A 13307-nucleotide genomic window follows, 5' to 3' on the forward strand; every position below is an offset into this window, starting at 1 on the left:
GATAAGCTATTACCAGCAGGAGAGTGAGTTTGTGTGTGTGGTTTTTGGAGGGGGGTGGGGGGGTGAGAAAACCTGGATATGTGCTGGAAATGGCCCACCTTGATTATCATACACATTTTAAAGAGAGTGGTCACTTTGGATGGGCTATTACCAGCAGGAGAGTGAGTTTGGGGGGGGGGGGGGCAGAGGGTGAGAAAACCTGGATTTGTGCTGGAAATGGCCCAACTTGATGATCACTTTAGATAAGCTATTACCAGCAGGAGAGTGGGGTGGGAGGAGGTATTGTTTCATGGTCTCTGTGTATATAATGTCTTCTGCAGTTTCCACGGTATGCATCTGATGAAGTGAGCTGTAGCTCACGAAAGCTCATGCTGAAATAAATTGGTTAGTCTCTAAGGTGCCACAAGTACTCCTTTTCTTTTTACAAAATACAAAGGTGATCAGTTTGTGCAATGGCTTTGTTTCCCGCAAATCAGTGGGCGGGAATTCTTCATTCTGCCAGTTCCCTACATTGGAAATCTATTTTTATTATAAATGATGACCTCCCTTCCAGGTAATTAGATTCTTCAGTTGCCTTCTATGTGATCACGCTTATCATAACTGTTGTCTGTAGCATTAAAAATGGTGCACTCGTTTTCCACAGACTTTGAAGGTCACGTAGCATTTGCCTTCTTAATAAACAGTTTGTAATAAAGTAGCTTGGTCAGTTCTTGTACATGAAACCATTTACAAGTGTGCCTGTGGATATGTCTTTTCTGCTTATGAGTATTATCTTATTCACAGTTTTGATGTTGGAACTACTCTGATTTTTGGAAAAGAGGCTTTCTCAATTGTGCATGGAAAGTTATGTAATTCAGTAGATGACATATCTGTTGTATTCCTCCTACCCAATTGCTCTCTATGTTCAGCATTCACATTACCATCTGTCAGTGATGATGGAGGGTAGCAAGTAAGAGTTTGCAATGAGCAGATTCCCCGATCATTGTCAGTTTGAGAAGATTTGCCACAGGTGCATTTTTATTCTGATATATGTGGTTTAATGAGACTTGCCTAATTGCCCCACAGGCTGCTGTAGAAGTGGTTCAGAGTATTCCATGTGTGAGAAATATTCAAGGTCAGTGAATTTGCATCAGTGAAAGATTCTGAATTTTAAAGGTTGAACAGATTGGTAATTCCAGGCCATAAAAATTTTTGAGCTGTAGCAATCTGTGCAGAATGTGATAAAAATGAAGACGTATGTAACTTTCCTATACGTATGGCATTGTCTTTCGCAAATCAGAGACTCTCCTCATCTTCTATATAACATCTCTGCCTGTCTCCATTTTAAGATGATTTTTAGTCACTGTTTGGACAATACCAAGATCCATTCACCCACCATTTGAAGTATTAGATATTGTCCAAAACAGCTCAAGAGCAATTTATAGTACTAGCAAGAGACAGGCAGGAAAGCACCCATAAATATATGAAAGATGGGTACAGTGTCTGAAATGTGATATATGGTATATAAGATATGGTGCCTTTTCCTAAATTCCTCACTACTGATATTTGAAAATCTATTTGAAATCATCTTTTATAGTAAATCAGGGTGACTTTTCTCTGATCCAGTCACCACTTGCCTTTTAGAATAGATTTATGAAGAAACCTGGTAATTAACTGTTTCAGACTTTCACTTATACACGTGCAATGAGAGTCCCAAACAGTCACACTACAGAAAAGGAGACCAATTTTCAGCAATGAGTTAGGCCATGACTACACTACCACTTACGTTGCTCAGGGGTATGAAAAAAACACTCCCCTGAGCGACATAAGTTTTGCCAACATAAGTGGTAGTGTGCATGATGCTACGTCAATGGAAGAGCTTGTCCTGCCAACATAGCTCGTTGGGAGCTGTTTAATTATGTCGATGGAAGAGTTCTCTCCCATCAGCACAGAGCGGCTACACAAGAGATCTTACAATGACACAGCTGCATCAGTACAACTGTGCTGCTTTAAGATCTCCTAGTGTACACGTAGCCTTAGTACGGATTTTCAAGCACTTTCAGTTTGAATATAGATTCTTCGTCAAGTAAACAGACATGACGTGGAAAAAACTGTAGCTGAGGGATGCTAATTACTCTTGGGATTCAGGTTATTACAGAGTGAGACATTTCCTAGTGTGACTTTAATGTAGGTTTATTCAAAGTGAATGGAGGGAAAATATGATTTTGTGAATAACCTCTGCTTTTTTATTGCATGAATTTTTTTAAAAAAATAAAGTTATATTATATTGATATGATAGCTTTAAAATCAGTTAGGTACTTTTTGAGTGAATTGGAGTAGGGGCATTTAGGAATGGAGGTAAACCCAGTGAGAATTCAAGCTGCTGCATTCTCAAGTATTGGGAGTAAATGGATAGAAACATCCTCTCCCCCTCAAGCAAATAATAGGTTACTATAGATAAGCCTAGAAATGAGTCATTAATCTACGTTTCTCAGTCCTTCCTTTTGAAGCAGTGATCTGTTTGAGGAACGAGTTAAAGTGGATTTCTCCAAAATACATTACCAGGAAGTTACCAGAATTCAACAGCTTGCTCGGTCCAATTAATCAGAATTTCCTAAACTCATGTCACAACGTTAAATGTCATGGGAGCAGTCAAAAATAGGGTCAAGACTTCTCTATGTTTTGAGGACAGAATTAAACAGACCCCTGTAACAGAGAGAATCGAAGCTGTATGAATCAAAGTGCTAGGTATTGCAGGTTTCCTTAGTCCACAGTTTTCTCAGGCTATGTGTGCTCTGATAGAGGATTTGACCTTTACAAGATTGTTCTGATAGACCTGTATCTTTCTCAGCTTCAAACAAACAAATCACAAGGTCTCATCCCAAGGCTCTTTTAGATCATCATTTTTTTTGTTTCTCTAGCTTTCTATTAAATGAGAAGTGAAGATGCTATAAACTGTGGACTGTAGAGAGTAGATCTAGAATGGAAAGTTGTCTGTGAAGAAGATGACCATTGTTTACCTTTGCCCAATGGCTTCCAACCATTTTATAGACCTAGGTAAGGAATCTGTCATGTTTCATAGACAATGGTGAAATAAATTGTTTAGTATTGTATGTCACATGCTTCAAAAAAACCCAAAGACTTGTGACCTTTCACAGATAATATTTTGTTCTCTCACTTGCATTGCGGAATGTTATTTCACCTTATCTATACCCTTAGATTGTATAGGAACGTACTAGAAGATTCTGTAAATCCAGTATATATCTACTTGTGCAGCTGTATCACTGAACAACCTGAGCGTCCCTCAAGATCAAGCCTTAATGCCTCTATCAGGATAGAGGAAAAATCTGTAAAGTTGCTAGAGAGTTGTTTTAGTAAAACCCACAAGAACTTGAATATTTTTTGCATTTAACTCACAGTATGATTCATTAAAACCTGTCATGTCACACACAAGCAGGATTAGAAAGTATTTAGTTTATTATGGATGCATTTATTTGAATCAAGGCAAGATACTGGAACCATTACTTTCTGTTGCAAGGTCTAGTTTTGTCTCAGATGTGTGCATAGATTCCCACTTAAGTCATTTGGAAATGTAGGACTGAATTTTAACATTTTCTGGTGACAAGGAAGTTGGCTCCTTTTTTACAAACCACAATATCTAGGACTACAGTACACAGATAGAAGAGAAACCAGTCTTGAAGGAGTCTAGTAGGGGTGAATTGGATTCTGCACTGGCATTTTTCTAGAGACCTGAGTTCTAATTATAATACAAATGGAAATGTGTTTTTGGTTGCATCATAGTCTTATAGACTTGCCTACGTCACAGAACCATCAGAAGAGTCTGTCTTGTCTTGTCTGGTCTGGTCTCTTTACCCAGGACTAGATTAATAGGGGTGTGTTTGATCAGGATTAAAGTGCATTAGCCGAACTGTCTGTATGGAACTTTACACAGTTCCTATCCATACTGTGCCTGGTTTTAGTATTTAATACTCCCTCAATTTCATGAGGACCATATTCTCTCACATTTTTAACTCTTCAGGGACTGAAAATGACTCCTTCCTTCTTTTAATAAGGATTTAAGCATAAAATTTCACATAGTGCTGTTGTCAGTACCAGCAAAAATTCAGCTAAAGACTTGCCTGTCACAGTGTAGCAGACTGTAACCCAACCCAGATTGTAATGTTCTGTAATTGAATACCTTGCAGTACCTCCATACTGAGCAAGTATATGCATCGTGACATTATTTTTCCAAGGAGCCTGGAGCCAAAGAGCAGCTGTCAGAAGTTTAATGATATGCTACTGTAACAAAGATGAATTTCAAGGTAGACAGAAGTAAATTAAAGTATGTGCCGCCACTGTTACTGCTGCCAGATTGTCATGTACATCCAGCTTCCTGCAAGGGCAATGAAACCTTGACTGTGCTAAAAGTATGACAGAATATTAGCCCTCTGAAATACCCTTTCATGCAACAGCAAGGTGCTGACAGAGTTTTAGGAGGCTTGTGTTAACCTTTCTTGGGTTCAAATTATATACATAGTAGAAGAACCTGCAGATCTGATCTAAATTATTTTGCACATAATTCAGCCTTATTTCCCATTTTTTTTAAATATTATTTCTTCTTCTCTTTTCACTGCTGTACCCTGAATTCATCTTACTCCTTTTGCTATCATGCAGTCCTCTAGCTAAAATGGTAGTTGATTGTTATATTTTCTTTTGAGCTGGAACTCTTCTGCTGCTGGTTGTCATGGGAGGGTGCAGTAGGCAGTTTCCTATGCTTAAAAGGCAAACACTGAGCTTCCGTCAGTTTCAGGACCGGTGTTCTGTAGAAGCCTAACGCCATTCCTGATATATAGGCTCCCAGATGGTAGCACAAAGTGGTGCTGTTATACCACTGAGAAAGCCACTCCTTCCCCCACACCCTTCTCTTAATAAAAAAAGTGAAATGCCGCTGTTTCAGTAGAGCTTGGAAAAAATTAATTGTCCTATTCAGTTCAATGATGCTTGAAGATATTTCTTTGCTCAATGACCATATTTCAATTGTTCTTATAATGTGTAGGAAATGTGATTTAATGAAATCAAAAGAATTTGAAAAATTCAGATTCCAGAATTGACTTTAGGAAAAACAGCCCTAAGACCTTTTTAGATTTTTTTTCATGGGGAATCATGTTTATCACAGTTAAATACTATTCTGTTCTATACCATGCTCATCGCCCATAACTGAGTGCCTTCTAGTCATGCATTAAGCAACGTCTATCACATGTTTTGTTATTTAATCATGTCCCCAGAGGGAGAAGTATGTGCAAAAGAGTATCTTGTTTTGGTAGGGTGTGGGTTTTTCTTTATAAATAGGGCTGTTGCTATGTGTGTGTTAGAGAAGGTGAGATCAAAGAAATGTGCCTTACACTTGGAGCAGAAAAAGGTGAGATTTGTGAATGTCCTTAATTCCTATGTATGTCATTTCATCGTCTTGGACCACTGTGACAGTCTGTACTCCATGTTCACCCCTTTTATAGGACCATGATAAAGTTTGTACAAAGTATGTCTTGTGAGGCATCATTTGAAAACTCATAATTTGCTGATCATTATTGTCCTGTAAAATATGTATGGTAACACTGTATGTAAAGTTATAAGATTCTACTGTATGATATTACTAAGACATGTTCCAAGTCTGGAGAGCAGTCACAAGCCAGTTCCCCAGAGACAAAAGGCTAGCTGATGCCTCAGCCAGGCATCAACAAAATCAAATGGACATAATGCACTGGTTAAGTGGCCATGCTTTGGCAGGAAAGAGGATGTGGGTGAAAATCTACATCTTGACAAAGAAACAGCGGGGGGTTCCCATCCACACAGACTTTGTCTCCTGAACCTCAGCTGGAAATGATTCTCAAAGAAGAGAAAGAACTATAGGAAGGGAGAGCAGATGCCCATGTTCTCTCCCTTTCTCTCTACTCATGATTAAGGCTAAGATTTAGTCATGGGTATTTTTAGTAAAAGTAATGGACAGGTCACAGGTAGTAAACAAAAATTCACAGCCCGTGACCTGTCCATGTCTTGTACCATATAACCCTGACTAAATCTTGGGTGCTCTGGAGGGAGGCTCTGGGGGCGCCAAGGATGCTCTAGAGGGGGGCTCAGGGGGTGTCAAGGGTGCTCTGGAGGTCAGGGCTCCAGGGATGCCGCTGGGGAATGGGGGCAGCCTGGGTGTGCTGCTGGTGCTGGAAGGGAGTGGCAGGAGGCAACTGGGGGGTGCCGCACTGCTGGTGCTGGGGGAGGGTGAGACAGCAGCAGCATGCAGCCTTGGGCTGGTGCTGTGTGTGTGTGCCTGCGATCTGAGACTGCTGCTGGTGCTTGGAGAGAGGGCGGGGCGGCCTGAGACTGCTCCAGCAGCAGCTAGTGCAGCTGGCCTGAGGGCTGCCTGAGCAGCTCATGCAGCCCTTTGGTCAGTTGCACACCTCTCTGCAGAAGTGAGGGAGGTCCTGGAAAGCCTCCGAATCCGTGACCTCCATGACAGATTTGCAGCCTTTCTCATGATATCGACAGCACTTGAAAAACATAGGAAGCAACATTGGAGTGGGGGAGGGATCCTGACTGAAAGAAATTCATCCAGTAAGACTGTTGGAACATGTGGTGAGAGAGACTTTGCTTTGAATTCACTTAGCTTGTTAAGTTAGGCATTAGTTGCATTTTACTTTTATTTTCTTGTAACCAGTTCTGACCTTTATGCCTCATTACTTGTAATCGCTTAAAATCTATCTTTTTTTGTTAATAAACTTGTTTTATTGTTTTGTCTAAACCTATGTTTGGATTGAAGTATTTGGGAAACTCCATTTGGGATAACAGGATTTGTGCATATTATTTTCTATTAATAAAATGAAAGGCTTTATATGAGCTTGTATTGTGCTGGAGAGAGCTGGGCAGTACAAGATGCACATTTCTGGGGGAAAGTCTGGGACTGGGAATTTGCTAGTGTTACTCTGCAGTGGAATTCAAGAGTGGCTGGCTTATAGCACTCATACAATATAACTGGGAGTAATTTACATGCTGCAGGCTGTGTGTGAGCAGACCAGGAGTGGTGGCTCTCACAGCAAAGCAGTGTAAAAGGTACCCCAGGTTGGAGGATTGAGGGGACACAGCTGTTCATCAGTCCAGATTGTACCTTGGGTAATGTCGCAACCACCCCCAGAGAAATTCTGTCTCCTGCACAGATGAGCTCTACACTTACTGTTCCGGATCACAGTCTTTGTCCAAAAGCTTTAGACAGTCTTTTAGGTAGCTGGGGCCCAGGACCTGGAATACTTGGAAGATGAGGACTGAAACCTTGAACTTGATTTGAAATTCTGTGGGAGGCCAGCGTAGAGAGCAGAGGACAGGATTGATGTGTTTGCAGGAGCCTGTGTTGCTGAGATGATGTGCTTCAACGTTCTGTACTAGTTGAAGTTTCCTAAGTGCTGAAGGCTTCATGCCAAGTTATATCACATTGCTGTAGTGCAGCCGAGAAGCAATGAAGGCAAGAATAACTGAGGTCAGGTCTTTATCTTTCAGGATGGGATGGAGTCTCCTATCCAACTAGAGATGGCCGAAAGTGTTACTCTTGGATGCTTTGAGAGCTCAGTGTCAGCTAGGAATCAAGAGTACTCTTAGATTATAGACTGAATTGATCAACTGTGAGTGTGTGCCTTCAAACAAAAGAGACTGCACAGTGGCTGCATGCTCTTCAGAATGCTTTCTTCTACCCACCAGTGTCACCTCTGTTTTGTTCAGGTTCAGCTATCTATGTGGTGAAGGATGGGTAGAGCTGTGTATCACCTACATATTCCTGGCACTTGAGTCCATGTCATCTGACCAGTTCACTTAGTGGTTGCATGTAGTTGTTGGTTTTGGTCTATTAAGACACTCTCTTAATTTATTAAATGGCAAATTCAGATCCACTGCAGGTGCTTTATAGTCCCATCAAAATAATTTTTTAGTCTGATCACAGTTGTACTTATTTTAGTTTTTGAAACCTGTAGAGATTATCTATCGGACGTCTTCATTATTTAATTTTTTTATATCTACCATAGATGTCATATGTAAAGGCTGCAAGATTTGCATATGTTTTTTCTTCTTCTTTAAGAAAAATGTATTGTACATGAGAGATTCAACAGATTTTTTTTCAAAAGTGTTTCAATTTTTACTTTAGTCTCCCCTTCAGATTTTGTTTTTAGGTCATCCTATAAGTAGTCTTTCATATGTGCATGTCATCACTTGTTTAAATAACCAAGTGGTGTCTGTCTGCCTTTCTTGGCTTCAGAAGGTTAAAGAACAGTCTAATTGTTTTCCTGTTAAATATAATACCTCAGTATGACAGTGGTTTCCTGAGATATGTTTGGAAATATAAATCACATAATTTTTTTCTGTACCTTTCAGAAAATATACCCAGTTTAAGAGTGAATGTTGAAGTATTATGTTATCTTCAGATTATGACATGTACTGAAATGGTTGATCTCAACTTGGCAAGTTTTGAAGGGGCTGTATAATCATCTTGATGAGAATTAAAAATGTACTATGTAATGGATATATGTTGTAAGGAGGGTTTTCTGGACAAAGTTCTGTTATTTGTATCCTTTATTTTAGAATTGTCTCAGTAGGATAATACAAAAATATCCTTATAAAAAGCATAAACTATTTGCAAGGAAGAATTAAATGTAAATGCCTGAACTTGACACCAAGATAGGGAGAGGCTAATTACTTTATGGTGTATCTTTTGGCTTTCCAGTGCTGTGAGAAAATGACTTAAAATCTAGCATTAAGTATGTTGTACTCATTTAGTGAGATCTTTTACATTTTATGGAATAATGTTATTTGTTCTGTACTGCCAGGTTGCAGACAAATTGAACACAACTACAATGATATTTTAAGGTGTAATTTAATCACCAATTGACTTAGGGATACTAACTATAAACCTGGGAAGCGTGTATGTGCAGAACTAAAGAGGTAACTTCTGATCAGTCTCGGGCCTGAAATAGTTCATTTTTTAAAATCTTTTTTGATTCTAGCAGGGAAGCCCAAGCACTCAGCAATGGCCTTTGCCACCTCTTTCCTTTCCAGCCGTGTTGGTATGACAGGAGAAAAAATCACATGCCTAGAGAGGAGAAGGATTTTCTGTTTGAGTGGAGTTCATGAAAGGTTCCAGCACTGGAAAAGAGAAAGCTATCCTGTATTTCTCCACAGAAGACAGTATTAGAGCAACCTTCCCCCACACTGACTCAGCAAAGTATCTCATCCTTCATCTGAAGGAGCCAGTTAAATTTTAGCTCATCCCCCCTAATTTGGTACAACCATGCCACCATGTGTTAATATGCTTCTTTCGGGCATTGACTGGGCATAGTGTAGTATTCTTTTATGTTTTTTGTTGTATAGTGTTCCTGGGTGCTTCTACTACCTTCTTTCCCAGAGCTAAGTGCATTTTAACAGTGGGAAAAGCAATTGCTTTGTATGATTCGAAGGGTGATTTAAGTTCACATAAGACGCTACTTACTCATTGTGCGATGTAATACTGTAAGTGTGTGTGCATGCACGTATATACATTAGCAAATTTAGCTGTGGTTGTAAATGACTGGTCAAGCATGGGTAATTGTAACTGAATTACTGAAACCAAATGTTGCACCATAAACTTCCTGCTGATTAATTTAAATATGCCTCAACTAGGGATGAATCCAGTCACTTCAGTGTATCTCTAATTCACTACAGTTCTCTAGGGGGCATAGTGATTCCATCAATGAATGTGTGTAACTCCCAGTTACACTAATGGAAGTGAAAAGTACATAGGAAAGTCTTATAATTAATTCCAACTTTATTGTATTCAGACTAGTCTTTGTGCAAGGTGTATCATTCAAATACAGTGTGTTCAGGCTCTGATTATGGCTGAGTCATAGGAGGTCCATGGTTAAGGTTGAAATTTGCCATTTATTGATTGATTTGATTTGATTGTATTACTGTAGCACCTAGGAGCTCCAGCCACATTATATTAGGTACTGTACAAACACACAAGAAAAAAAAATTGGTCTAGGAACTAAATCTATGTGTATAGATAATATAGGCCACTAGCTTTTGGAAGGAGCATGCCAAATTACGTGATTTAGAAATCCACATTAATACGGTGTGGCTCTGTGTCACCCGCTGGTGGCTAGAGTACATACAAAGATTTATGATTGCTGCTGTAGTCATGCTGATAGACCCGGTTCTGTAGTTCAGGTAGTAGAGACTCATGCTTTTACTTCCCAAGTTCACTCCCTGCAGGTTACCCAAATAGTAGACGTTAAAAATTGTTATAATCTAATCCATGTTTGATGGCCCTTATAGGTGATTAGTTTGGTGGGTCCCAATTCCGGCCCCTGTGGGTATGTCTACACAGCAAAGAAAAATCTGTGGCTGGCCCATGCCAGCTGACTTGGGGTTCCGAGGCTCAGGCTACAGGGCTGTTTCATTGCTGTGTAGGTTTCTGGGCTTGGGCTGGAGCCCGAACTCTGGGCCCTCCCACCTCATTGGGTCCTTGAGCCCAGGCGCCAGCCCGAATCCAAAAGGATACATAACAATGAATCAGCCCTGGAAGCCTCGTTGGCTGGCACGGGCCAGACATTGGTTCTTCTTTGGTGTGTAGACATGCCTTATGCTACAAACTCATCGTTGTGCTTTGCACAAGATTTTAAGTTCTTTGAATCAGAGACTGTCTCTTACTATGTATGTAGTGCCTAGCACCGTGGAATCCTGATCTCAGTTGGATTCTCAAGCCACAGCTGCTGTAGCAGGGACCAAAATAACATTACTCACAATAAATTTGTGAAAGTTAGCGACAGTAGTGTTCACTTTCACATTAGGAGTTTGCAGGGGGAGCTCAAAAATCAGAAGACAGACCAAAAACCATGATTTAATATTTAATATTAAAAACACCACAATTTTAGGGGCCTGATTCATGGTTTTGGCACTTTAGGGGGATGGCAGTGCTAAGTGTGAATGTTATCTTAAGTAATTTCCTTTTTTTAATAAAAAGTGTTTGCAGTGTGAAGAAATATATTGGAGGAACATTAACTCTTAAATTTAAAAAGAATTTGTGTATGGGGGGGAGGGTAGGAGGAATGTAGATAAAGCTGTCCAGAAGAAGTTGCAGTAAGAGCTAATTGACGCATTTGGTTCTTTTCTGTATAGTCAGCAGCAGACTATGTGAAGTCCCGCCTGCCTGAAGTCCTGAAACAACATCTTCAAGACTATGAGAAAGACAAAGAAAACAGTGTGTTGTCTTACCAAACCATCCTGGAACAGCAAATTCTGTCAATTGACCGAGAAATGCTGGAAAAATTGACTGTATCCTATGATGAAGCAGGTATATTCACTTTTCTTTCTATGTTGCAACTAATGGAAAAAATGGGTCAGCTTTCCTTCAGTCTTGAAATTCCTTTAAGTTGCTAGTGGTTGTGTTGGAAAATTTAAACTTTGGCCTCAAAGTTATGAAGTGACTCAATAACACATTTCTTCTACTAAAATCAAGGAAATGCTCCAATTCAAGGGTTGAATACCACATAGCTGGAAGAACAGCTATTTTGCTAATGATGGTTTTGTCCTTTTTAACATACTGTTGGTGGTGGTTGATCTACTCTTACTTTTTTAATGTATCTCCAAATTTTGCTACCTTGTAGCGAAGTTCAAATCAGTCTACCTGTGCTGCCTTCTGCAGTAATAGTGCAACTGTTCCTGAACTGTAAGCCCCAAAATTGACATTGGTACTGTTGTTCGCTTATTATTATTAATAATAATTATTATTATATTTTATTTATTTTATATTACCAGAAATGTGCTAAGCATTTTCCTAAACAAAACAGAAAGGCGTGGATCCTGTCCTGAGGACAGCATAGTCTAAATTTTAGATGTGGCATGACAAGGGAGGGTAGCCAAGAGTAGAGAGGTGATGAGGTGACGGAAGACATGAGTTTATAGCAATGCAATCGTATGGTTCTTCAGTTTTGGCATTTGCACATCTTGATAGTTCAAACAGGGTTTCTTTATTGTTTATTTTTTAATGTTTGTTATTATTTACTAGCTTCTTGTCTTAATCCAGTTGGTAAGCCGCACTCTATTTTCTAAGTCCTTGATGCAGTCTTCAAATATCACATGTCTCAAACTGGGGTCCGTGGACCCCTGGGCGTACCTGCAAGGCTACTCCAGAGGGTCCGCTGGGTCCACTGATCAACTCCTCCCCCTTCCTCCCAGTGCTTCCTGCACATCAGGGAACAGCTGTTCTGTGGCGTGTGGGAGGTGCTGGGAGAGAGGGGGAGGAGTGGGGACAGGGCGCGCTCAGGGGAGGGGTGGAAAGAGGCAGAAAAGAGGAGGGGCAGGGGTGGGCCTTGGGCGAAGGCATGGAGTGGGGGTGGGGCCTGGGGCTGAGCTGGGGGGCGGGGCTTGGAGTCCACGAAAAAATTTAAATCAAAATGCGGGTCCTCGGGTTGCTAAAGTTTGAGAACTGCGGTTCTAATACATTCCCATCTTGGGAAACTGGGTACAGCATTTACATGCTGATACACAGAAGCTGACTTTCAAAAATAGCCATCAATATGCACCAGGTATCATGTACCAGGGAGCCCTACCATCTGGAACCCTAACCTTTACCCTCTGAAACCATAATTCTAGTCCGGGGAGTTGAGGTTATGTCCTGAGGATATTATCTGAGTTTAAAGGAATGTTTTATATCCAGTCCTCTTATCTCCCAGTTTTTCTTACCAGAACTATCTATTATCTTTTTTGTAAGCTATCCATCTTATTTAACTCCACTTGTTTCAACAGTTATTAACTGATATAGTTAGTCTGACATCATTAATGATGCTACTGCGCAAGCAAGGAATCAGATAAAAGGGGACCTTATTTGTTTCAGTATTAAAATAGTTGGGGGTGTGTATGTACATATCTACTGATACACAAATATTTTAAGAGCCTGATCCTAGAGTTGAATTTATAAGATGGACCCTTGCACCTGTGCAGAGCCCTGTTGATATCATTGGGACTCTGCCTGGATATAAGGATCTACTGATAATGATGCAGTTGCAGAAATAAGAACATTGTATGCATTTTTGTGTATATTACAATTTTGTGTTGCAGATTTTGTGTGAACTCGTTTCATTCAACGTGTGTGTGTGTATGTTAAAAATATACCATATATTTCTACAAACCCAAATGTGTTTTGATGGCATCATTAGTAAATAATACATCATGTAAAAATAACATAACCTTAATAACTCTTTACTACTTCCATAATACTAATCAAGAATGTTTATGCAGAATAATTTAAATGCTAAACAAAA

The 13307-nt window shown here is 40.0% G+C and overlaps 1 protein-coding gene across 4 annotated transcripts in view; it reads left to right on the forward strand.

Moving 5' to 3' along the window:
- Positions 1 to 13307, forward strand: part of PPM1L (protein phosphatase, Mg2+/Mn2+ dependent 1L) — a 192304-nt gene that overhangs the window by 124818 nt on the left and 54179 nt on the right. For 3 of the 4 annotated variants that reach the window (XM_077826893.1, XM_077826894.1, XM_077826892.1), the window contains one exon: positions 11168 to 11338. In XM_077826893.1, the coding sequence (XP_077683019.1) occupies positions 11168 to 11338 (171 nt within the window). Of the gene's footprint in view, positions 1 to 11163; positions 11339 to 13307 lie in introns of all 4 variants that reach the window. The other variant, XM_077826896.1, reaches the window with a different exon arrangement.

Source organism: Eretmochelys imbricata, chromosome 9 (genome assembly GCF_965152235.1).
Source record: "Eretmochelys imbricata isolate rEreImb1 chromosome 9, rEreImb1.hap1, whole genome shotgun sequence".
Lineage (NCBI taxonomy): Eukaryota > Metazoa > Chordata > Testudines > Cheloniidae > Eretmochelys > Eretmochelys imbricata.